Source organism: Falco biarmicus, chromosome 18, assembly GCF_023638135.1.
Source record: "Falco biarmicus isolate bFalBia1 chromosome 18, bFalBia1.pri, whole genome shotgun sequence".
NCBI classification, from domain to species: Eukaryota; Metazoa; Chordata; class Aves; order Falconiformes; family Falconidae; genus Falco; species Falco biarmicus.
In genome coordinates, this window is record NC_079305.1 from 2,997,983 (window position 1) to 3,024,621 (window position 26,639).

The following is a 26,639-nucleotide window of genomic DNA, read 5'->3' on the forward strand; positions in this document are numbered from 1 at the left end:
CCCAACTCCTGGGCATGATGGTAACTCCCAGTAGGAGGAGAAGTAACTTTTACAAGAGCTGCCCCTAAATCCTGAAATTTAAGGTGCATTTTTGAGACCTCTGCCAGTGTATCAGTCTGTAGATAGAAAGCTCGACTGTATGAGAGACACAATAGGGACAAAAAAGGATAAGTCTATAGTTCTATCTTAGTTGATTTTATGTCCATGCATTAAGTTAATTGGGTTTTCTATAGCAATGCCAGCATTTTTAGCGGTGGTCATTCTAAAATATTTAGGTTCCCCCAGTGCCTGTGGATGTTGGTCAGTGGGGTGAGCGGGCCATGCTCTGCCTGGCGGGGATCAGAGGTATCTGCTAAACCCGTCACTAATGCCGTCCTCAGTGAGGAACAAAGGCCAGCTAAGAAACATGAAAAAAAACAAATTATTTTTTTTAATTCTGGTTTTTCTTTTTTGATATATGTCTAAGTTAAGGCCAAAAACTGGCTAAAGGTTCTCATTTAAAAAAATTAATAAAGCCTTTCTGCAATTCTCCTGTTACCCCTAAATCAGCTTCATTTAGTGCTAAACCTTCCCTCCTCTTTGCTCCCCCCAAGTCATTTTTATTCTAATGCTGCAATAAATATTAATGCCTTTCCCAGATGCAACCACTTAAAATATATATGTATATATAACAACCTACCAAATACTTCAAGCAGATGCCCAGTTGCAGCTAGAATTTGACTGGAGAAACTCTGAAAGGAGAAAAAGAGAGATGTGGTTCAGCTAGAGGAAAGAGAAAAACTCTTGTGTGTGCATGTAAATAAAACTAAATCTAAACCCGGGGTGATAGGAGGGGAAACTGTCTTAGTGCAGCATATCCAGTGAGCTCCACAGAAACTACAAATGTCTTAGCACAGGCAATATATATGAACACTGCCACTAAAACCCAAAGCCAGCACTTTCACAAGTGAGATGAGGATTACCGATGCCCGTTTTGCAGTATCTTAAAGGTGCACAATTTTCAGCAGCTGAGGAACTCGGCAATTCCAGAAAGTCGGGCACCTTCAAACTGTCTCAAGTGGGACTCCCAAAGTTGCTGCTGGTTAAATTTCCTGACTAAATACCCTAAAGCTCCGCGTGTTTGCATGCTGGATGTTGTTTATTGCAAAGCAGTCCGTGAGCGATGAGGACGCTGTGTCTCGTAGGAGGCAGGCAGCTCAGAGAGAAGGAGAGTTTGGTTTTCTGTGTATTTTTAATGGGCGATATACCCATCGGTATGAATCAGCTCAGATCTAAATTAAATCCCAGTTAATTTTCACATATGCTGCTGATTTACGTTTGCTGGGGATCTGAACCTGAATTTTCTGGAGATGTTTAGTAGAAAATATGAATCTAGTTCGTTGCCATGGAGTGTTCCAGAGTTCTGTGATGAGTGCTGTTAAACATACGTTTAGCATTGTTACCTTTCTCTCTCTGCCTTGTAGGAGTTTGTAACACCCAGTACCGCGGTTCTTCCCCAAGTCATTCAGCTGACGCAGCAAGTTCTCGTGCAGGCACCTTTCTTTGCTCTGATTTTCTTCATTCTTTACTTCACGTTGATCATTTTTCTCATCTAGATAGAATAGGGATGCAAACGTTTAAAAAACTTCAAAAGGAAACTGGACATTTTCCTGATTAATTTGAATTTCTGTTTTTCCTCGAAAGTAACAACTTCTTGTGGATTTTTGTTTGCAGTTGTCTTCCAGAATAATCAGTTAGCCAGTGGCTCATTGGTTTTCATCTAAAAGTTACTTGCCTTGGTTTCATTTGTATAGTTTGGTTCCATTCTGCAGTTTTTCCTTCCATAGGTAGATCTCAGTGACATAAGCTGTTTGTATATCTGAAAATATTTTTTTTTGTATCTGTAAGAAGAGGGCAGGATAAAAAGGAGTGTTTGTGAGTAACGCTTTGTGGCTCCAATTCTCCTGTGAATCTTTGAGTCTGCCAGCACGCACAGTATTTTTCCTTCTGAAAACATTCTTACAGATAAAATCTTGCTTACCGAATCACTCACATAAAAGAGGTCACAGGTTTTAGCGTGAGGAGTCAGTAAGAGTTATTTGATAGAATATATTCACTCCGTGCTGCTCCTGAGGCACGAAGTTCTGTAGGATTTTGGGGTTTTAAAACGTTTGTGAGAGATGTAAAGAAAAAAAATGGCACTTTTTAATTTAAAACGCTTGCTGGAAGATGCATTTTGTAACAGTGGTTTAGGATGACGTTAGCTGGGTCTTTCTTGTGGGCTCAATTGTCATGAGGTTTTCGAAGGGTTTTGTTTGTTCAAGCAACATATAAATGGATCAGATCCTTCGATGCCTCTTTGTGTGTTTGGGGCGGATGGAAGAGCAATGCGGCGGCGTGAGCGGTGCAAAGAGAGGAGCAATACCAAGGGCGAGTGGGTTTCTGCTTTATTGTCTCGCGTTAGGACTGTTTTGGTTGTTGTTGTTGGTAAACCTAGGAAATATACATCTTTCTCCTTTAAAGTTCTAATTCAAGGCATGAATGTGTGAGTTCTGAAGGGACTTAGGGACTGCGGTAAAAAATCGTTGTCATAGTAACAGAAAGGGAAATAGGCCTGGCTCACCTGGGACTTTAACTTACTGCAAAAGCGGATTTTTTTTTTTTTTTTTTAAGGAAAGCACTCAGCAAGAGAAATAAATAAATAAATTGTTCTTTGTATTCCGAATCAATTCTTCAACTATTTTTTTTTTCTTATAGCCAAGTCTTTTCCCTTCAAAATCTATCTTAAAGTCGTCGTTGTTGTTGTTTTATTTTAATTGTGGCAGTTAAACCCGTTTTGTCCAATGAACGGAAATGAAAAGAATCAGAGCAAATATTTTCACTTGCGATAGAAGATGCCAAAAAAATACTTGCCTGTTATGTCTGAATTTTGAAGACACGTTTATTTGGTTTTTAACCTAACAACTACGGTTTTATTTTTTTTCATGTAGTTTCTTTTCCTCTGCGATTCACAAATTTAATCAGGTTCATCAAATAACAAAGGGATGAATCCTCTCCTCCCTCGGTTTGCCACAAACCGTTGTGGAAAAGCTTATAGCAAAGCGCCTGCCTAATATTTCTAATCTGTGAAATCTATATGCTCTAGTGCCTGGTGTTGGGTGAGCCAACCAAGCATGCTGAAGATTCAACTTGTGTAGGTGACAAGCTTAAACTCTACAGAATAATAACACATAAAGATAGGCGTATGTGACAGGGCAAAAATAATTGGCACGAGAACTTTGTACAATGTTAATAGGTTTATCTGCTGGGACAGCATGAGCTGTCATGTATTACCTCAGGTTGCGTTTTTTGTTATCCTCTCTCAAAATCTCTGTAAGATTATAATCTGGACTCTTGGCAGTTCTGCTTCTCTGCTTTAGTTACTGAAATCTTAACAACTGAAAACGTCGTCATGATGAAATCTCATCAGCTTCTTCTGGGAGCTGTGTTTGTTTCTGGTTTTTAATACATTCTAAGTAGTTTCAAGGCTTATCTGCCTCAGAGTTGCCCTGTCGGTTTTTGTAATTTTTACAATAACATTATCCTTCTACATTGTTTCATGGAAAATCCCTTCAGACAGCAAAAGAAAGACCTTGTATGCAAGGGAGAGATAAAGAAAGAGACTAAAATCATGTGGTCAAACATGCAGTGAGGAAACAGGCATAAATTGGAGTAGATATGTTGACTTATACCAGCTAGCAGCCCAGCTCAGAGTTGATTACAGTCACTTTGCTTGTACTTTACCCGATTTTTATTTATTTATTTATTTATTTATTTATTTATTTATTAACTTCTGTTTCTTGGGGTTTGTTTTTGTTTGTTTAATTCCTGTTTCGGTAAGTTCTTACAGTTCTGGTCTACTGATACGCCACCATGTAAATCCCTGCAATATATACTTTAAAACAGAATATAACACCACTTGTTTTGTTATTTTTAATAGAAGTGACATGGTTCTTTATCTTTCCAGATTCTTCCTGAAATTTTTTCTCAAGTGCAATCAGAATTGCTTGAAAACAGCAGGAAACCCAAGAGATATGAGGCGGTTCCAGGTAAGTCTTATGAGGCTCAGCATTAACCTCTCTGTTTTTTTTATCTTTTCCCTCTCCTCTCTCCTACGTTGTTCATAATAAATATGACGACAGTATATAATAAGCCATATCGGATATTGTTAAAGTTTTTCTCCATTTGTTGTGTTTAAACCTACACCACCACCCCCCCACACCCCCTTTTATTTTTTTTTCCTCGTTTTTCCACTCTGAATCCCCAAGGGGAAGTGATGTACTGTACCAACCAGCAGTGGATATTTGATTTGACACCCTCGGGCAAAGCACTCGCACATACAGCTGCCCACAGCAGGGATCATGTTTGTGATACTTAGAAGCCTCAGAATTTTTCAAAGTAGCTCTGTATGTGGTACACAAGCAGTCTCCTCATTTCCCTCCACTCCCTATCTCTTTCCACCTTTTTTTTTGCAGTTTAACACTCTCAAGCCCTCCCTTTCAGCTTCTTTTTTAAAAAAGAAGCCAAAATAGTGATGGCCACTTTAAGATCTCACACAGCAAAGCAACAAGACCCATGGGACGATGACCCAGCTGCTTTGCAGTGAAATCTGCCACTGGTTTCATCATAGCTGTCGCTGATGTATTGTGAATACCAGCTAATAAAAACACAGAAGGAGGTGAAGTGTGTCAGCGGACAGGAGAAAGGCAGACCCAGGCCCCACCTTTCATACCCTAACCGTTTAAGCAGCTCTGTTTGATAAACAAGTATTTTACCTGTAACTAGTTATGCAAATGCAAAGGGAAAAGCTCAAGCCTTTTACGTGCTGGGTACGTGGCCAGGTCTCTGGTGACGTGAGGGGTGGTGGGCAAGTGGTGCTGGAACTAACCCCCGTGCAGCACGGCTGCCGAAAGGGATCCAGGGCTGCAAGTCAGAGGGTTGGACCATACCGCTAATTTGCTGGCTGACCTCTAATGAGCCATTTTGCCTTTGTATTTCCACCTCTCCAAACAGGGTTGCTCAACTTTGTGGTCCTGGTTCAGGAGAGCGCATGCAGGCTTTGCCAGCCAAAGCCTCTGAAATGTACCGATGAGCATCAGGGCTATCCTCGTAAATGCTATTACTGCTTGTTATCATTCCCGTTGTACCTTCACGGTGTCACATCCCTGCACCAAAGAGGATTTTAGCTTATTGATGGATGTGTGATTTTCTTGTAGACCTACAAAACTTGTAGTAGGACGGTGACATCCTTAGCTTTGGCAATTCAGGTTTCATTGCGTGGGCACTTGCATCGCTTTCCTCATTTATGAATGACATTAAAACTCCACAGGAGTTTACAGAGTTGTTTAAAACTTTCCACCAAACCATATTTTCACAGACAAGTGTGGGTTTTTTTTTTTTGCTTTTACTAGCAATGAAAAATTTACAGAAGGTAAATTTTGTCAACCAAAAAAAAAAAAATTTGAACTTTTAAGAGAAATACTCCATAATGAAAGCTCCTGAAAGCTCCAGAAATTTTAAAGAAATCCAGGAAAAAACATAAAAGATTTTTTTTTTTTTTTGAGCAGAAATAAATTTAAAGAAAAATTTCTGACCAACTTAATTTTTTTCATTGGTAGTTTAAAAAGACTGCACTGACTTCTTCATTCCGTGTTTTAGAGATTATAAGACATGAGAAAAAAGAGGTGCTCATTGTTAGGAAATTTATACTGATTATTTTTTTCAAGTGTCAATTTCCATAAATAAAACACACCAAATAGATATCATGTGCCAAGAATGCAAAAAGATCTGAGAGTAGAGGAAAACTCAATTTATAGCATGTAAATAGATCTTTTTAGCATTTAGAGCTGGCTAGAATGGCTGATTGTGGAAAGTAACAAAACATAAATACAGAGTCTCCTGCTTTTGTTTTGTTTGTTATGAATTTGCAAAAAATCTTGCACGAGGGCATCCTGGTTAGCACCTGGGGATTCTAGGTGCCGCCATCTTACAAATAATATTGGTTGTAACAGCTAAAATAGAAATTCTGGATACAAACACACCTGAGCACTGAAGTTGTTCAGACCCAATTTCAGTCTCACACTAGCTGCCCCCTCACCACGGCGAGTGAAACCCAAGTCCTCGATCTCCACCAGGTGCTGAGCTGTAGCAGGATTTTGGATCTGTTTTTTGGGGAGCAGAAATCTCTCTCTGGTATCAGCCTTATTCCTTGTTTCACCTCTGGATCTCCACACCCAAAACGGTGATGTTGTAGAACCAAACCATCTTCAAATTCCCAGTGAAACGTAGAACAGAGAAACTGAAATGCGTCTCGCAGCACCCCCGCTTGCTGACGGAGCGCCTTCATCCCTCAGCCCCTCCACCTGGCACGCCTCTTGTAGATGAGACAGTAGGGCCTTGCTTTTGATCTTTGTAACAAAATCAGCAGTTTATTGGAGAAGAAAACGAGCTGGGATACACTCTTCATCTGGGTTTCTCCCTTACAACATGCCAAGCCGAAAAAACAGAGCCAAGCGAAAGTTTTCTGTTCTGCGGGGCTTGCTTAAACTCCTTTTGCACATGTGAGTTCATACCCTTGGAGTTCCATTGTGAGATTGAAGTTCAAACCCCAAAATTAATCAAGATCAGGCAAACCCACTAGGTTTAGCTTACTTTTTGTCAAAATAAAAAATGTTGACAAGTCTTTTCTTCAGCAGGACAAAAAATGAACCCTTTGAGACAAATTGCAAAATGCTTGAGCAAAAGCAGGATCTTCATTCAGTCTTGTTCAAAACCGGATGCGTCGGTTGATGAGCTTTGTTCTGGGCTACGGAGGTCAGCATGTATAAAAAAAGATACAAAAAGTAGTTCAGTTGCTAAAATTTTACACGTTGGGAGCAAAAAAAGCTCTGTGTTCCAAAGGAGATTAGCCATGATGAACAGCAAAGCCAATAAGCAAAGACAGCTTGTTTTCTGTCTACCTCCTTGTTTCTAAGGATTAGAGCATGACTTCCCTGAATGTAACGAAAGTGAAGAGTGTTCTGGAATAGGATGCTGCACTCTCTTTGCCTTCTGGATCCTCCTCCTCTTTTTTTTTTTTTTTTTTCATTATTTGGTTTTGGTTTTAAATTTGAGCAAACACTTTTTTTGCTTGCTCCTTGTTGAGCACAGTCTGTCAGCTACTCTTAAAGTAGGGGGAAAAAAAAAAAGATCGATTGCCTCAAATATTAGTGGTGTGCTTGCACACCGTGAGCATGTTCATTTTCATTTTAATTGTTGAGATTGGGATCAGGCAAAGTAATAATTGTGCAGAATTGTTTATTAGGTTTGAAAGGACAGTTGCTGGTCCTACCAGTACAGGAACATGTGAACAGAGTAAAAGCAGGGTCAAAAAGCACAGTGCAATAAGGTACATTATTAATTTTATGATTTAATTCTTTATGGTTTATTCTTGGGCCACATTGAAAAACTTCATGTTTTTTTCCTAATAAATTATTTGTACAGCTGCTGTTATTAATGCCCTCCTCTTTCAAACATTTCCACACATTCAACTTTCCTTAAACAAACAGACTTCTACAGTGATGCTCAGTTGAGTATCTTTTACATTATACCTATGTTTTTCTGCAGAACCAAATTACTCATTTTCAATAGAGTAGTGCTTGTCAGATCTCCAGGACACTTTAAGATACTTTTTTTTTGAAAATGGTTATTAAAGAAAACGTAAGAGAGAATCCTTATAGCAAAGTTTTCATTTATGTTGCTACTGAAACATGGAACTGAAATGGTCTCATCAAAAAACATTTTTGCTTTTTAATGGAGGTTGAATGAAAGCCCAAAACTCAGGCTTTGTTGTTGAGACGCAAATATAAATAAGAGGCATGGAAATAGTGCTGTAGAGTGCATCTTATTGAGTTCTTCCAGCGTGGAAGAATGGTTACTCATGTCTGGAAAAGTGTCAAGTCAATGCTTCTGATTAGAGATGGGTGTGAAGCTGCAGTGTTTGGGCTTGGTTTGGCTGATAACCAAAGCTCCAGGATGCTGGGATCCAGTCTCTGAGTCTAGCCTCAGCCTCACTTCTAGATACGCTATAAAATTTACATGTTTTATAGTACAGTTACGATATAATAAACTAGATTAAATGTTAGATTTCACTTATATCACACTCATTAAAAAAAAAAAGGAAGGGGGGTGAAGGAGAAAGGATGGGAAGGTCACATTAACACTGCGCTGTAAATTTAATACAGCTCTAGATGCCTGAAGAGGGGATTTTTTTTTTTTTTCGTATACTTCTTTAGTTTGGAGAGCAACACTAGCTGCTTTGTGATGGCAGTAAGTATTTGAAATTTGCTTTGATATTAAGTAGAGCTTCAAATATACAATGAAAATCTCTCTACTCGCATTTTTTTAATCAAATGCAAAGGTTTTCTGCTGTTGAAAAAAATGTACCTCAGAAGTTAAAGGATGTGTAATCTTTATTTAAGTGGGGTTTTTTTCCCAGTAATAACATAATTTTATTGTGAATCACTCACTACTTCCAATGTCTGTCAGTGGCTAAAGCAGAGAAAGGGAATCTTTCTAGAACTAATGGATATTTTCATAGTTACTTGATGGCTGCCCTAATACGTATGCAGCCTGAATATGTCCTCGTGAATTTAAGTGAAGCAAATATTGATTATTTATAAATTAAAATATTTCTGAATAAAGATTGTCAGTGGAAAACTGAAACAAAATCATACTAAAATCGCCTGTTCAAACCACAGTGCTGTGTGAGTTCAGCTAATCTGCAAATCTGAGTTTACATAGGTATTGTCATTACTGTCATTGCTGTATTCTGAGCGAGTGATTCTCCTAGGGACAGAATTAAAAAAAATAATACGATGCCCTCCATTTAATGAGGATTTCTCCTGGAGAACTTGATTGAAGCCCAATGATACTTAATGGTAACGACCGGTGTGTAATGGGGACAATAATTCTGTGGAATTAAGATGAGGCACTTCAGCTAAAATGCTTCAGCTGAGACCTGGTGCTAACACCCTAGACTCCTGTTGATTGGGAATTCTGCTTCATCCAGTACCGTAGTGATTAAACAGATCCTACAGTGCCCCAGTCGAAAGAATGGTACAAGGCAACCGAACATCAGCACTAACAATGGTCATCTTTGAACCAACATGCTTTTTTAGAAACAAAAAGAGAAAGGTCAGCGGTTGCCCTCTGTTTTCAGTCGAAATCATGGCATGGAATGTTTCCTGGCAGGTATCCCCCTCTAGGTGCTCTAGGGAGAAAGAGAAAGGAAAAATAACAAGGTGTATCCCTGGGGAGATTTCCTTCCTGACCTCAGAGTGGTTGGATCAGTTCATCATCAGGCACGTGAGCAAAGCTGGCTGTGTTTGCGAATTGACCCAGCTAGGTTCTAACACAAAGCACTGAAGGATCTGTGTCATTCAGGAAAACGAAAAATGGGTAGGAGTGGTGGGATAATATTGTGTTAGGAGCGTAGACTGTAAGAAACAAAAAGGGATAGCAAGAAAAAAAATATAACTGGTCTAAATCAAAATCCTTTCCAGACTGATGGTGAAAGCATGTGCCAGAGACTCTCACGGTCAGATTTGGTTATGGATAGAAATCACTGAACTGTTGTTAAGAGAGATGGGTACTACGCGGACTAATGTCACGATGGGAGACTTAATTTCCCAGGTATAGATTAGGAAACAAATGCAACTAATATCAGCAGAGCTTGGAGCTATTACTGGGTGGCAGCTTTCTTCATCGGAGAGTGACTGACCCAACAAAAAGTGATGTTATTTTAGATTCTGCATGAGTAAGGGAAGGGCTGACTGTAACTGCAAAAGAAAAAACACTCAAAGAGCTTCATGTGCTCACGACAGCGAGGGGCCAGAGCTGTGTATCGTCTATTAAAAACAAGCCACAGAGGAGATTCTACTATGTCTCAGTTAAGTGTTGCCAGTGGAAAGAAGGATGCATTTGTACCATCATACCCCACTGATGTCTGGTTTGGAACACAATATCCTGGTTTAACTATATTCAAAAGAGAATGAAAATGAAATCGGGACAGGTGCAGGAATGGGTCATTAAGGTGACTGGGGAGCTTGGCTCAAACACTTTAGTGACATACACTGGGAAGGGACGTAACTGCTCTCTAGAAATATCCTAAGGTAGATCAGAATGGGAAAAAAAAATTTAAAGCTAGTGTCAAGTATAAAGTGACTAGGAATAAATTTAGGCTGTATACCATAAACTCCCTAACTGCCAGGACAAGTAGGCCTTAAAACAAGAGGACTACCAAAGGCAAGACCCTGAAATGGCTATTTTATATAATGACAATTTTATAAAAGTAGCTACATGGTTTGGTTGTCTGTAAAAGTGGGAGAGTAGACGTCAGTGACACAGGAGTTATCTCCTACCCCTGTGCCCCTACAGCCTTAGGAGGTCCCACTCCTGAAACAACGGCCACGTGCAGGATTTTTGCGTTAGCTCAGGGTCTCGGGGAGGATTTCCCAAAGAATTCAAGGAAAGTTTTGAACTGAGAGAGGCTGCTGGCATTTTTCACATTGTTTATCTTATTCCTAATCCAACTATGAAGCAAACACGTTATATTCTAACATCTACTCCTGTATTACTCGCTCAGCCCAAACGCCTATTGACATCAATGGGAGCCCTGTCCAAGTGAAGACAGCAGGATGAGGCCTGACATATTTTCTTCCACCCAGCTGGAAAATAATAATAATGATGATAATTTTTTAAATCCTTATAGTAGTTACTCTTTTGAAAAGTTAAAATAACATGGTGCAGTGACTAGAGAGTTTTAAGGGAAAGTGCATCAGGAATGTAATATTGTTTCCAGATGTACAGTGTCATAAAGAATTTTTTCCACACTTGGAATGGTAACAGGAATTTTTTGAGAGAGATCATTTACACAGTGATGAGATATGTTACATGTAAGTAAATGCCTGTATGCCTGGAATGTTTGTACCATATGTCTAAATAGGTGTCTATGAGTGATACAGCTTTTATATATACGATGATGTGTATTTAGTTGCATGTATGTGATTTGAAGAGGAGTGTACTTCAGTATATAGAAATCCTGACATCATGTGTAGAGGGGGGAGGAAAAATTCTAGCATGCAGGTAAAAGTCTGTAGAGAAATACAACACTTTGACCTATGCAGGGAAGCAAAAGAGGGGCAGTGCAGCTCAGAGAACCTCAGTTTCACATTCTGAAGTCAGTTTGTCTGAATGTCATGGTAGGTGAACCCTCATTGTGGTGGTTGAGCAGGGATTACTGTGTGGCAGTAATCCATCTGGGAAACAAACCCAAGGTCGAGATACAGGATATGCATTTCTTCAGTACTGCTGGGGAACCATTGTTTTATGTCTGTGGCTTCATAGCTAATCGCAAGACCCTTGCAGATTTGCAGGGAGAACCGTAAGAACTGCTGAAAATGCTGCTCGGAAGCCTGTAACTCCCTCGCTGTTCTTGGAGATGGAGCCTACCTTTGGATGGATGAGGGAATAACACATGGCCCTGTCTGTTTCTTGCTAGCCTGGTTGGCCTCTGAAACTCCAGCTGAGCTGACGGCTCGATACAGCTGTTGGGTGGCACGAAATCTTCAGTCGTTGTGCTGTCTGTGTCAGATTTGGCCCTTGGCTACAATTAGTGGGATCCATGGCCTACCTAACATATTTTGATGTTCTCAAATCGTTCCCTTAGGATTACATTTTGCATTAACTCCTGATTTTAGGGAAAAGACCATCGACTGAATAGGCATAGAAGCCAAATTATCATTTACAAGAAGAAGTGCCGTCAGCTCAGGAAAAGCAAAATGCACCAAAACCATTTGCCAGTGCTGTGGCCAAATCTGAGAATTTAAATCTCATGGGGAGTTTGCACATCACCTTTCATAGGCACTAAATACAGGTTTAAAAAAAAAAAAAAAAAAAAAGGCCCGGTATGTTTTACGATGTTAGGAGAACAAGTGTTATTGATAAATACGTGTTCAGAAGGGCATTGGCAAAAATGCATAGAAATGGTTAACAAGGTAATGGTAAGAAACGTTGACCTTGATTTGTTTAGCTAAGATGTAAAGATTTTTGAAGGTCAAAGGTGTTCTTGTGTAGTGTTTTGGAGTCTAACTGTGTCTGACCCTCTAACATTAAGCTGCTGTGGCCTGCAGTTTTGAAGAGTGAAGCAAACCAGGGGGAAAGAGAGAAGGGGGAGAGAACAGGAAATGGAGTGAGGTGTTTCAGGAAGTTGTCAGGAGTTGACTGATTGATTCCAGATGGAAAGGGTCACCCTTCATGACCCAGGAAATACTCACTGGGGGAAAGCAGTTGGCTTGTGAAAGGGAAGGGCCTGGGAGTTAGAGACCATAGTGGAATGCACATTCCTCTTCCTTTTATCCATAAAACATTGTTTTTTAGTCTTCAGTATAAAACAATTGGGTTGTCATCTGAACCAGGCAAGAAGGAAGGACCGGAGCAAAGTGAAGAAGTTCAGTAATTTTTATGACCATAAGCTCACATGTTCTCGCTCCACATCATTGATATTGAGTTGGCTGGCAAAGATGACAAAGGTCTCTGCTGGATTTCAGCAGTACCGTAGAGCTTGCTGCGAGTAAGGCCCCAAACTTCTGAGAATGTTCTGATCCAGATCTGAACTTCGCATTTTGCCCTGTCCCTGAGAATGCTGTATTTATTTGCCCTAGGTCCCCGCCTGTGACATGCCAAGTGGCTTTGACCCTCCTGTGATGAGTGGGAGAGGTGAATAAAAATGGAAGCACTCAAGGAGAGAGGTCTAAAAGTGCATCTTCCCCTCCTTCTGGCTCAGGGAATGGAGGATGCTCAGCAGTTATCTGCTAAGCAGAGGGCTCTTTTTGCTGTTACTCACGTTACAGGCATCTCTACAACTCCGAGCGAAATGAGGCTCTTGTATTGGGTGCGACACTTACACCCAAATGGTGATTCCAACAGGGAGTGTGTGCACACTTGAAGTCTGCACATATTATAAAGATCTCATACTGAGAGCATGTGGGTGTGTGTTTATCGCCTGCATACCTTGTGTATGTGAGTTCAGATATGTATATATTATATAGTGTAACTGTATATAGATGATATACTTTTTATTTACATTTGGTTACAATTTAAACACTTGTCGTAAATATTTCAGACACTGGAATAATTCAGGTCTATTCCCCTGATGCCATAGTGTGCTCTGTGCTGGCCAGTGAGAGATTAAAATTTATTTCCATTGTTTAACGGAAAATAATGAAGTGCATCTGAGTGGGCTCAGCTATGTCATGTGGGAAACGTTCACTTTGGATGGGAGTCTCACTCCACCCAAATGTGCAATGATGAAATCAGTTGGCACGCAAAAGCAACGCATTTTGTGACAAGAATGCTTGAGAAGTATCAGAGTACAGTATGACAAGAGCCTTTTGGAATGAATTAAACTTGTCTCAAGAAAGAAAGAACGTATTCTTTAGGCTAGCATAATCCAGTAGAAGGGCAAGGTTTCTCCTGCTATATGCTGGAGACAGTTTTATCAACAATTAGGGCATGACTTTCTCCTACCTAGGCTAGGACAGCTGTATCTGGGAGAATTGATGCACACACCCAGGGTGAGGTTCTCAGGAGCTGTGAATGACTATAGCTGTGCGGCAGCTGGATGGAGTTAAGCTGATTTACACCGAATAACGGTCGAAACCTGAAAGTTTCAGTAAGATGCACCTTCTTTCAGTAGGTAAAACACAGCTTGTTCACATTTTCCTAAAAGTTTGTGGTTTAAAGGCAGATATATTTCTGGCTTTATAGGACTTACAGCTTTGGATGTTGTATTAAGGGAAAACTGAGTGGGATTAATTAACATCTACGGTTACTTCCTCTAAGAATTGATGTGCTATCGGAGCCCAGCAACATAAGTCACAGAGGCTAGGGTTTAAAAACTGCTGCTTGATTTGGGGTCCTCGGGCAAGAGGCACTAAGCACGCATATGTCAAAACCCAGACACGATATTAGGTAGTTTTCACATCGGAGGATTTTCCATTTTGCTTAGCCGATGGAGACCTGTATTTTCGGAGCAGATGCAGATAGATCTGCCCGTGTGCACAGTACAGCAGATGGCTCTGAATCTGCGTGTATGTATCAGAGGGCAAATTGCTGTGGTGCTCTGCAGCCTGCCCTCCTGGTTGGTATATATAGCCCTCTCTGCCATCAGCTATGCTACAGTGCATCATAGGAAACTAAATTTAGGGCCATCTGCGGTAGCTGGTTCATTATACGGTAAGGACTTTATACGGCCCTTAGGATGCTGTGTTAAATGGAATTAATGCAGGGATTGAAGGCTGAAAATATTTTCTCCCCTTCTTGTTAGGGAGTAAACCCTGCAGGAGGTGATGCCATTTTACAAACAGAACAGGGTTTTAACTAAACTGAGTAATTAATACTTAACAAGTAAGTTGAATTTCAAAGTACATAATTTACCTGCTTCCTTTTTCTTCCCTTTCCAAATATATCTAGGTTGTGCTATCAACAACAGTGAACGTTGATGGGCATGTGCTGGCAGTGTCTGACAACATGTTTGTTCACAACAACTCCAAGCATGGACGGAGAGCAAGGAGGCTTGACCCCTCAGAAGGTAGGATGGGTGTATGAAGAACAGTATGCAAATGAATGCAAAAACATGTTAGCCATTCTTCAATTTCTGTTTGTTTTCAGGAGGGAAGGAGCGCTAAGGGGGAACTACAGAACCTCAGGGGGTTTAGAGATGGAAGAGGCAGGAAAACAGTGTCTACTACATGCAAAATGTGATCCTCTTTACATCTAAGAGACTCCCCCCCCCCTTACTAATTAGTTTGTACTGCAAAGATGAAAACCGTAGAAACCCTAAGTATTATCTAAATTTCAGACTTCTCGCTCAGCTGGGGTAGATTTGATTTCAGGCAAATTAGGCAACATGACATCTTAGTTAAACAGAACTGTTAGAGCACAAGATGTGTATGAAAAAGTGTCACTAGTTCCCTTAAACAAACTACGCGCAAAGCATAACAATGCACAGAAGGGAACTGACACTAATTGATTTTAGTTTGTTTGGCTAAGGAAGACTCATGGCCGGCTACAGGATGGGTTTTGGACTATATTAAAGCAATTACAAATACTTGTATCTGTTCAGCTTCAAAGTGGTTGGCCCCTCCTCTCCCTCTTCCCATACATTCATTACCAACGCATTCCACCTCTCTCACGCAGACAGTACACAAAATTACTAGAAAATGCTATCTGTGTCTGCTTTTCCCTCCCCTGCAGCTAGTGAAAGTGAGAAGAGCTGGTGATGTTAGTAGAAAAGACAAGCAAGGATATTATTTCATTATAATGTTTTGCTGCCCCACTTCTTAACTGTGCCCTATATCAACCTAAAAGAAGAATTAATGAACTGGAAGAAAATGATTGAATCAGTAAAGAATTCATAGTGGTGTTAATTCTCCCCCAGCGGGCAGTGAAATGGTAGAAGGAAAATCCCAGGATTCCTAGCCTAGGAAGCCATCCAGTTTTTCCTTGACTGATTGGATGTGATTGACTGGCTGTTCAAAGGAGTCTCATGTTTTTGGAGCACTGCCAAAGTTCCCCTCCACCTCTGACCCTGTCAACATTGGGAATGGAGTGATGGATTGACTTTGGTTATGGCCTGGAAACCATATTGGGTTCCTGATGGGATGTATAGTCCAGAGGCCTTGAACATATGGAAGAGAGAAGGAAAAAAAAAAAAATCTACTCTATAAAATCAAGAAAATTATTAGAAATTGTCTCCTGGTAGGAACTGGAGGAAACATTTGATATTCCTGTATCTTTTTTACCCATTGATAAACTCAATAAATCTTAATCAATCTCTCTTTCCACTGGGTTTGGCTTTTGTGTGATCATATGCTAATGAGTAGTCTTGGTATATTTTTTTCTTTAAACAGCCTCTGCACAATCATCTAAGCATTTCATTTTTACACCCACTACAGTTGGCCTATTAGGCTTTAATGACACAATGTTAAGTGCCAGTAATGAATAGGCAAGTAATTAACACTAGCAGGGCAGAAAACATGCTTTTTATGTATTTATTTATTTATTTATTCACTGGGGTTTGTGGAATGGTGAACGGCCGGAGGGGAAATGCCCTCGGGCACTAGGGCATTCCTGCCGGCCGTGAAGCCGCAGCAGTGGAGGCTCCCAGGAGCGTGCAGGTGAAGCTGCTCTCAGCTGCCGTTGGCATCAACATGACTCAGGAGTGCTTGACGTGCACCGAAGTTGCTTGAGTTTAGTGCTGCAAGAGTTTACACCCATTATTGCAAAGTGTCAAAGCGGCGTGGGGCAAAACCCCCTGCCATAATGTGATGCTCTGATGTTCTTTTTGTTCTGTTTAGCCACGCCGTGCATCAAAGCAATCAGCCCAAGTGAAGGCTGGACTACAGGGGGGGCGATGGTCATCATTATTGGAGACAACTTCTTTGATGGGCTGCAAGTTGTGTTTGGAACCATGCTTGTCTGGAGCGAGGTGGGTAGAGGTGCCTCCCTATGGCTAAAAGGCGGCAACATTCCTTTTCCCAGGAAAGTGCGGGGGAACACTGGTAATTCCTGTGCCAGTACCGGTACAAAACTGGTGGCGGGTCAGGCGGGCCAGATAAACCTGCGTGAAGGAAATTCATGGAACAGGTTTTCTTTGTGGAATTTCTTGCTATGTGGTGTCATTGAAGCCAACTGCTCAGTGATGATCCAGAATGGAATTGAACGGTTCTAGGTGTCTGGAGAAAGGTAAAGGTAACGAAATACGGAAAGGTTTGGGAAGGAGAAAGAATTCCCTCTGGGTCCAGAAATAAGCCAGCAATTAACTAATGGGCGTAAGCAGTACAATATTCTTGATGACAATTTATTATAAAATGTGTCTTCCTCTCTGGGAGGCAAGGAACTAGACCAGCTGTGTCACTTGCCTGGTCTATAATGTCTCCTATATAAGAATGAGCAATGCATTTACTCATAAAGCATGTTTGGAAGGAGAAAAGTGAAAGTGGGGGGAGTAATACAGACATGTCCTAATTGCGCCTCTCCTTTTGTTACTTCCTAGCTTATCACACCTCACGCCATTCGAGTGCAGACACCTCCACGCCACATTCCCGGAGTGGTTGAAGTGACATTATCATACAAATCCAAACAGTTTTGCAAAGGCGCACCGGGCAGGTTTATTTACACAGGTAGGTGATTGCCGTTTGCACTGGAGGAGCTCCAGCTCAGAGCCAATTTGTTTTGGAAATCAGTATTGACACCTCTCTGCTTGCTTGCTTTAGCCTTTTGCTGTTTGAAGGCCACTCTGCTAGTTGGGACATTTGGAGACAGAAGGAGATAGCTTCACCGTTGTGCAGAGGTGCTAAGGCACTGTTATTACAGATGTTAATATTTTTTCCAGATTAGAGCTCAAGCTGTTATGATGTGGACCTGCCTTAGGTATGTTGAGGGTACAGGAACATGATAGGATTGTTCTACATGCTGGAAGATGTTTTATTTATAACAGTATTTATTTTACATTTCCCTCTTGCTGGGGGTAACCTTTCATTTTCAAGATAATCCCAGAGGACAAGGATAGCATTTTTATTGAAAGAAGCCAACGAACTGAGTGGAAAATAAATCTGTTGGGTTTTTTTTTTATTATTCTTAAATGGAATACCAACTTATTTAGTGCCCTATATTTACCTCTGCTAGCAGGAGAACATTAACTATAGATCTGAAAGAAAAAAATCAGGTGGGACCAGATGACCATCTCATTGCACTGTCAGTACCAGTAGTAACACTGATGGCACAATATATACACTGAAGTTTCCGAGGCCTATGAAGCAGGACTGGAGAATAATGGTGTGCCCAGTTCTAAAGGGTGGATTTATATTTAAGTTGAATGACTTGCTCCCACCAAATGATATTCAGATTTCTCAAAGTGGAAAGATTTATCAAATTTTTAAAGCCTCTTACCACCATTAAATAATCTTTGTGTATTATAATTGTCAACTTTTAAATCATAATTTAACTAAAAAATAATAATGAAGATCCAGGAAATTTTTTATTAAAATTTCTGAGGTAAAAACTTGTCCACTTGTTGAGCGAATTGGAACGAAAATTTGAAGCTTCAGGACTTTGGAAAGAACCGATGATTTGTGAAGATCTTGTTGCTGTCTTATGCTGTTTTATATACCCTTTATTAGTACAGATGCTAAATTAATGTTTAGTTATGTATGTGCCACACCTAGAAACCCTCAGCAACAATTAAGCCTTCAATTATACTAGGTGCCCTAATGAAATATAAGCTTAATTAGCAAAGGATCATTTTTGTTATGATAGAGTCTGATTCGCAGTTAATTGAAGATACTGAAACGATACCCATTGACTGAAAGCGACTTTGAATCATGCTCAGGGAGGTTAGGGCTTTCCTCTGATTTTGCACCAAAGTGTAACCCCAGTGCAGTCCAAAGTCATTCTGGAATGATTCCTTGGGAGATCAGGATCGGGCCAAAAGCGTTAGAAATACATTTTCTTCTAAGGCAGTGCCTTGATTTGCTGGTCTCTGGGAAAAGTTGAATCTGATGTCTGAGCAGGTTAAAACTGGTTTTTTCCTGACAGAGAACCGGCAAAGCCATCAAATGGGTGAAAGATGCCAGCCCGTGCTCCTTGAGCAGAGCAGGAGCATCACTGATTCCTGTGCAGCGTGGGGCTGCGCACCATGCCTTTACTTTGAGAGAAGGAGAAATTGTTAATTCTTTATTATTGTTATGATTACAGATTTAAATGTAAAGTTCTTCTGTGCTAGTTTGTGCTTCTGGAGGCCTTCCTCTCCCTGTGTCTTCAACACAAGCATTACTGAGGGCCACCGTCTGCGCGCTGGCGGTACGCGGTGCCGAAAGAGGTTTAGGAACGGAGCGGTACAGAGATGTGTGATAGGAATGCGCATTCCTCTGTGAAGAAGTCTTCTTATCATTGTAAAGCTGTTTTACGTGCAAGACTTATTTGTACCGTCTAGGGGGAACTTGAGTCAGACTGCAGAGCAGTTCTTTGACATGTTAATTAGAGCGCTTCCACAAACAAGGACATGAGGATGTATGTGGGAGCCAGCAGAAGAGAAGAAAGTTAAATATACTACCCCTGTTTTATTGCTGTTGTTGGCATAGGGCTGTTAGCGTTCTCCGAGGAGTGAGTGGGTGCTTACTGCCATATGTTAGAAAACAGCATCTCACAGAAGATGCCGAGCTGTGAGAGTGAGGGTGAACAGGCAACTTCTCAGTCTTTCTATTCAAGAACCTGCAGTTCTCCCACCATGGCAGGCAAAATGATAAACACAGCCATTAGGTAGAGGCTCACCTGTGTAATCAATTCCCCCAGGTTGTTGCTACTAATAGCAGTAAAAACAACTTCGAAGCTATGAAAATAACATGGTGGCATTTTTTTTTTCTTTCTGCGGCTGTGCTATCAGAAAGCTGCTGCGATCCTGCTGTGAACAAATGCGTTGATTTTTAACCTAAGCAAGCCAGATTGAGGCAGTTGAATTCCTTCTGCCTTGAAGTCTTCTTCAGAACTTCCACAGCAACTTTTGAACCTCTTGACCAATTCCTATTGCATTTTATCAGAAAGGCGGGAGCATCAAAGATGTGCAGTTCCAGCACCAATTTTTGTGAAAGTAGAAAACCGAAAGAAAGATCTGAATAAATCTTCCATGGAAAAAAAGGGTGAAGAGCTCAACCAGGTTATTAGACAGCAGAGAAGCTACCAGAAGCTAGCCTCAGCAAACCAGGTTGTTTAGGTGATGCTGCCCACCACATGCATGAGTGTATCCCCAGTGCTCTGTGAAAGGTACTCAGTGGCAGCACAGAAGAGCAGCTCTCAGTTGGGTACAGTGTAGCAGACAAATATCATATATAAAATACTGAAGAGGAAAGTTCAGTAGATGTTATAATTTTTGGTAAGGCTGTCCTGTGCATCACAACAAAAGTCTGGGGGTTTTTTGTGGTAATTGAAGTTTATTATTTTCTTGATACTTTTAGTGCTTTATATTGCGATCTATTCCTCCGAGCTGTCGCAAAGTTTGTAGGTAACATCTGCAGAGAATGCAGGGGGCTTTGGAGATAAGATCACTTCCCTTTTGAACTGTTGTTGCCTCCGTAAATGAGAATTTCTCCTCTAAATACCTTCCCTTTACATTCAGCTTGCACTTGGCAAAAACCTAAGAAATGCAGAGACGTTAACATCAAGCCCAGGAGACTGAAAACTGTGAAATCCTGCAAACTGCAAGCATGAGAAGATGTAGTTCTGTCAGAACTAGTAAGAGCAGTAACAACTAGCAGCCCTGGTACTATCAGGTCATGTTGGATTAAGTCCTTTGTAACTATTAAGTGCTGAGGTATAACCTCAGATGAAAAGCACTGAAGGGTCAAGTCATAGGAAAAATACTGAGTAGCTGGCTGTAGGTACTTGCCAGGTATAACAAAAATAATTATTCATACAAAACCAGACTTTGGTGGGTTCATCAGGGCCTCTCTGCATCAGAATGGGCAACCTGTTCCAGAAAGACACACGCTTCCATTTCGTGGGTGAGACCATGTTCCAGCAGGACGAGGGAAGACGACCTGCTTGCCTGTGTAATGCAGGAGAGCTGGCTGGGCAAGGAAGCAGATCTCTCAGGTTCTAGGCACACCCTGCAATCACCACACCACCAGTTCTCTTCTAAAACATGGAAACAGAAAAACAATGATCTTAGTATTGTGTGCATCTGCCTATGCCCTCCGTATTTAATACACAATCAAATATTAATGCTCGACCTGATTACACCTGAGATTATTTCTTCTTCTTCTTTTTTTTTTTTTTAAGAGTCACAGTAAGATAGGTTGTTTGAAGAAGAAAATGATAAACCGTTGAAAAGATGAATATAAAAATTAGATATAAATTCCAAGGGTAAATCTAAATGCCACAGCGGAGCTGTTACGGGAGCTCATATGCGTCCAGTAATGTGCATTTATAATCAGCTCCTTGCAAAGTGTGCTGTGCTAGCACTGCTGTAGTTATGGTTCTGTCAGCGTTTCCCCTCTTAAGTGCTATCATTCAGGGTGCTGCAACTCAGCCATCAAACTCCTCTCATCGCCGAAATGTGGTGTGGACTTTTCCATAAGGTTCCCAGATGGAAAACTTCTGCAAGAGTGAGGCCAACGGGATTCTATGGACATCTAACGGTGTCCTAGAGAGTACAGAGAGAAATGGGGTTTAGATGGAAATGGCAGTTGCTGAACTGACTTACATACTTTAGTAGTTAAGCATATACTTAAAGTGAGAGATGAAAAGCCTATTTTTAAACCACCACAACTAGACATTTAGTCCCTGGGAGTACCTTAATCTGGTGAGGATCCAGGTGGCATATACACCTCCACATTCTGAATTACTTCCCTTTCATCAGCTGTTCCTACGACAGTAAGACGTTTTGTTCTCTGCTGCTAATCTAGCAGTTGCCTCATATTCTGCTTTTAATACTACACAAATTCAAATTCTCTGCCGCACTAAGTAGTTCCATTATAGTTCCCTTGACTTTAATAATGCTTACATCAGTTTACGCCAGCTGAGGATAAGTCTCGTAGGCTTTGATATCTTAAGTTTGATTGTAGCTCTGCATTTACTTTGCCATAGAGGTGCTAACCTGGAAATGTGTGTATCAGGGAGATTTTGAACATAATTTTCCTTGCTAAGCAGAAATTCTCCAGAGGTTAACTTGTCAGGGCAATGCAATATAAAATAATCTGTAGGATATGTTGGACTCCCAGGTTGTACTGTATCAATCTCTGTGCCAGATACCAAGGATAGGAGGGTACTGGTTTGCTAAAGCTTGTAAGTAGATTTGAAAAGGTCTTGTTATCTGCTTGTGGGAAGCAACACTTAGAAGGACACAGTGAGCTCTACAAACTGGAAGATCGAGTTCCCTTGGCCAAAACACGACTGAAGTGACGGAAAGCATTTGCTCCTGCCACTGCTTTAACCTATGAAAGACACGTGCGATAGTAGGCAACGCTGCGTTGGGAAGGTGTTTGGAACAGCCATGGCCAACACGGGACCGCTGCCGGGCACTTCTGGCAGCATCCGTCCGACTCTGGACCACAGCGTGCCTCTCGGGTAGGCTGCCCAGCACGTGTGCACCTCCCGAGCCCAGGGTTAGTGCGATCACAGCAAGGAGGTTCTGTAGCCAGCAACGTGGGAACGTTTAATTCCGTGGGGTCAGTACGAAGCACCTCTCGGCGGCTGGCTGGAGTGCAGGTAGTCACTAGTGCAAAGCTGGAATTCAAGCGTTAAGGCCACCAGTGCCTTTTTCTCTCTGTTACCATCTGCGAGAAGGTTAGGCATCACCTGCAAACACTACGGTCCCTCTGGCTCAGCTTTCTGGGTTCAGGATACCTCGAGAGGTACGCATACTTCGTTTCTTCTCATTCCTGCTTTGCAAACAGAGGGCTTGTTGCCCTTGGTCTGCTTCTGGGAGTAAAGCAAAGGTGAGGTGCAGGACGTCACTAAGGCCCTTGAATGTGGCCTTATTTTTCGATTAGCAGAGAGGGGGAGTGCGCAGCTCCCAAGGCGTACACGGGCAATATCAGAATGAGCTGTCACTCACGGTAAATTGTGCAGATCTTCATAACATCATCTTCCTTCGACAGCCTTATGTGCTTTGATGTGTGGTGAAATAATTAATACTTTAAATGTCAGCACTGTTATCATTTGGTATCTGAGTCAGTCCCCATTGAGATGAATGGGACTGAGCTGTTGTTTCAGGTTTTGCAAATGCAGACAGATGTCACAGCATCAGTTGTTCAAGTGTAAGATTTTTTTTTTTCTCCTGTTCCAGTGAGTCATAATAGCTGGAGACTTGTATTTAAAATGAAAGCATGGATTTGGGAGGATAAGGAACAATATAAAAGAGGAAGCGCTGTGCCATACTTTATTTGAAACTTGTCATAAATAAAGTCTGGCAGACTATGGAGCATGCAGACCTCCCCCTGCTGCTGACTGTAACAACTCTGTTCTTAAAACAGTTATGCTAGAGTGAGGTTTATAGATTAACCAACAATTTAGTTTATTCACGAGATGGTTGGTCTTTTTCTACATACGTTATGTCATGCACGATTTTGTAAACTATGCTCCGGGAAATTTGGGAGATTCCTGTGCCTGAAACACTGGGTTTGAGAGTTGCCAGAGGGATTTTGCTGTACCTGAATCAGTTTTCTTGGGGGGCTCGTTTCAGATATCTGATTTGTAGGAAATAATGAGCAGCCTGCTTCTGTGTCAGACCCCTTTATGGTCTCTGAATCCGTGAACTCAAGAGCACTTGGCTATAATTTTGGCATCTTTCTAGGTAACGTGTAGATAAATCACTACTGATCCAGTAGCTCTTTTCTCGGTGGAAGTGGTATTGTGATGAAGCTATCTAAACTTGCTGGTGGATCCTACATCTTGCCCTTCAGTTGAAAAGGTGCCATTTACTTCTACAAATGTTGGATGTTGGTTTTTAACGGGATTTGACAGAGGTATTTTTGTTTCATTAATGAGCAAAACTACTAGTAGGCAATTTTGTTGCAAACTGTACAGAAAACCTTTTGTGCTGAAAGACATAATATATACATTGATTCAAAGTGGCTGAGGAGTTCTTAAAACAATTCAACACTGTTGAGAAACTGTTTGCTGCTGTTTCTCTGTCAGAATGAAAATGTCCATGTCGATCCACTGGAAAATGTTTGTTGAATAATAGCCATTTTCTTCTCCTGAATTAGCATTTTGTATATTCCCATTAGCTATTTTTAGTGGACTATGTATACATATATGTTTGAATTCCTATATGTTTTACATTGCTTTTGCTTAGCTTGTGATAGATAACTGATTAGACTTGTAATCAAGATGAGAAATGGCACATAATGATGTATAGGCTCTTGAGAGAATTGGTCTACAATTCTCAGGATTATTGGCAAACCCACCCCTGCCACCCACCCCCCACCCCCCAAAAAAACCCTCTTCCCAAATGGGATGCAGATTCTGTGGCAGTTGAAATGTGTATTATTAAACTCCTTAAGCAAACCAGAATGGCTCCCAGTGGAGAGCAAAGACATTCTAAGTATAGCCAGACTAAATTCTCAGGTCTGGGTTTTCTCTACTCAATTCCCACTTGATTATCTCCTGTAATATTTAAACTTCATGCCATGCCATAATTATTTAATAAAAAGTAAATATAAAATGTATCTCAGTGGGGAATATGACCTTTTACCTTCATGTTGTTGTATCAAAGACAGACACAGATAAACTGAGAATCTGGATCAGTGTAATAGTCTGTCTCAGTTGATAGTTTCATTCTTCTGGTGCCCGACATGGTTACCCTGTAAGGTGCTGAGTATATTTTGGAAGATTCAAAAAATGCCATCATCATCTCTTGCGATCGGGTGCTTTCAGCTGTGCTGATGTCACCAGTTATTTAAAAAAAAATCTTTTTCAAAAAGAACCACAAATGGTACAAGAGGCTAGAAGCTGGTACTGAATGAGGATAGTACTAAAGGATTTGCATATGCTACTTCTTAAATACATCATGGATTTCTTAGCAAGATTCTCAGCATGTGATTGCGTGAGTGTGTCATTTGAGTTAGGATGCACATTCTGAAGTACAAGGAAATTCTAAAAATTCTGTACCTGTAACTATTATAAACACTAGTAATCCTGATGTATTAGAGGCAGTCAAAACCTATCAGCATGCAGAATGCTAAAGAACTGACTTCTGGTTTCAGCATTAATTTCAATTGGAGTTTAATTTTGAATAATCAGAAATTAGATTATTATTGCCATGATTTCATAGTAGAGAATATTAAAGTGGCTGAAGTTTTATGAAATCATCAGCGATGCCAGTAGGGCTCTACCAGCTATTACTAACTGAGGATCTGGGTCAAAACATCTTGGTTTATCCACTAGAGAGTAACATCATTACAGGGAAATGGCTATGTATGCATAATAGCCATACGTAACTGGAGAAGTCAATGTACCTAATGAATAGCTGTGCCCTAGTTTGTGATGGCAAAATGTTGGGGGTGGTGTATAATGTGTTTATTAGAGGAGCAAATACGTTACTCTTGATTTCTGACTGTATAACGAACATAGTAGAAGAGCTGTTCTAATGTGCATTAGCATAAGTATTACCTTGGAAAGGAGATTAAGGAGCCTCATGCAGAAGTTCTTGTAAAGCTTAGCTCGTTATTTAGCCTGTCTTACGTAGAGCGGTCAGGGCTTGCCTGAGCAGTAGGCAATGGGCACCTTCAAGGAACCCAGGCAAGGAGAGGTTTTCTGTGGAGAAGCTGTGAAATCCACCTTTCTTAGGTAATGGAACTTAGAGTCAATACAAAGATGCATGCTTGTATAATACGGGGCTTTTTTGTTTTCCTTTTAGCTTTAAATGAACCTACCATAGATTATGGCTTCCAAAGACTGCAGAAGGTCATCCCCAGACATCCCGGTGACCCTGAAAGACTAGCTAAGGTAAAATATTTTTAAGCCATTCACTGAGTCCACTAAATATGTTATTTCACTTCTAAACTCATAAAAGAGACAAAATTGTATCTTACATGACAATTACACCTGAACGTAAGTTCACCAATTAGATGTAGGTCAAATGAGAAGTTGATCGTGTAGAACCCACAGCTACCAGTAATTTTTATCTGTTAGAGCTCAAACACTGCCTGGGACCTTCTTTTGCTGCTAAAATGAGAGCCCAGTGCGGGTTATCTTCCCGGTTTATGGTCCTTTGCATTTATCCCTACTTGCAAACCTCTGAACCTAAATGGTACATGATAGACACCAAAGATTTCTTGCAGAGGTCCAATCTTAAGACAGCCTTTTGGTAAAAAACGCTTAAAGCTCAACTTTTTCTGTAGCAACAACTGCAGTAAGCATGTGTTGAAACAGCTCAGGATTTTATGTGTCTGTAATAGCGCCTGCTATGCTGATGCAGCACCTAGCACATTAGTGGCATGAATATATATAATCTTGTATGTTCCTATATATATATTCCGATATATAGTAATATATTCCTATGTTTTAGTGCCTATTATCATCTTTGCTCAATGAAAGACTCGCGTGTTCTGAGAGTACACTGTGTACATTTTTCTCCTACAACCAGGAGTAACAGAAGTGACCGACTAGCTTAAGTGTTTTATTTGTTTGGTTACCATTATCGAGAAAAAAATAAGCGGATGCGGAGATTAATCCGATTTTTATGTGTCTGTGTGCGGAAGAATGTATGGAAGTCCAGCAGGGGCTGGAATTCCTGTTTACACGGGGATGCCTGGAGGGGGTCCCCGTGCCGGGAGCGGGGGCGGGCAGCGCCGCTTCAGGACGCTGGAGAGCTCCGGGAGCCGCTGGGGCGGGCGCAGCGCCGGCCCCCTCCCCAGGGACGGGCGGCTTGGGGGTCCAGTTTGGGATACTGGGAAAGGTTCAGCTCTGCAGATAAGCCGCAAATAGCGTCTCTCTAGGAGACCCGTTTCCAGAACGAGCACAAAGGCTAGGCGCTTCGGAAAGCACTAGTCCCTGGTTTGGTTTGCACTGAAATCCGCTCC

General features: G+C 41.1%; 1 protein-coding gene and 1 long non-coding RNA gene across 10 annotated transcripts in view; one reads left to right on the forward strand and one right to left on the reverse strand.

The window, feature by feature from the left end:
• Positions 1–26,639, forward strand: part of EBF2 (EBF transcription factor 2) — a 143,991-nt gene that overhangs the window by 104,230 nt on the left and 13,122 nt on the right. For 6 of the 9 annotated variants that reach the window (XM_056362883.1, XM_056362884.1, XM_056362879.1 and 3 more), the window contains 5 exons: positions 3,986–4,067; positions 14,530–14,647; positions 16,416–16,546; positions 17,114–17,240; positions 25,475–25,563. In XM_056362883.1, coding sequence (XP_056218858.1) covers positions 3,986–4,067; positions 14,530–14,647; positions 16,416–16,546; positions 17,114–17,240; positions 25,475–25,563 — 547 coding nt within the window. Of the gene's footprint in view, positions 1–3,985; positions 4,068–14,529; positions 14,657–15,331; positions 15,335–16,415; positions 16,547–17,113; positions 17,241–25,474; positions 25,564–26,639 lie in introns of all 9 variants that reach the window. The other 3 variants (XM_056362878.1, XM_056362877.1, XM_056362876.1) reach the window with 2 other exon arrangements.
• On the reverse strand, positions 20,018–25,564 carry LOC130160438 (uncharacterized). Its single transcript, XR_008825993.1, has 4 exons — positions 25,228–25,564; positions 20,844–21,256; positions 20,534–20,748; positions 20,018–20,248 (listed from the first exon to the last, which is right to left on the reverse strand). It is a non-coding gene; the product is annotated as an uncharacterized LOC130160438 (long non-coding RNA).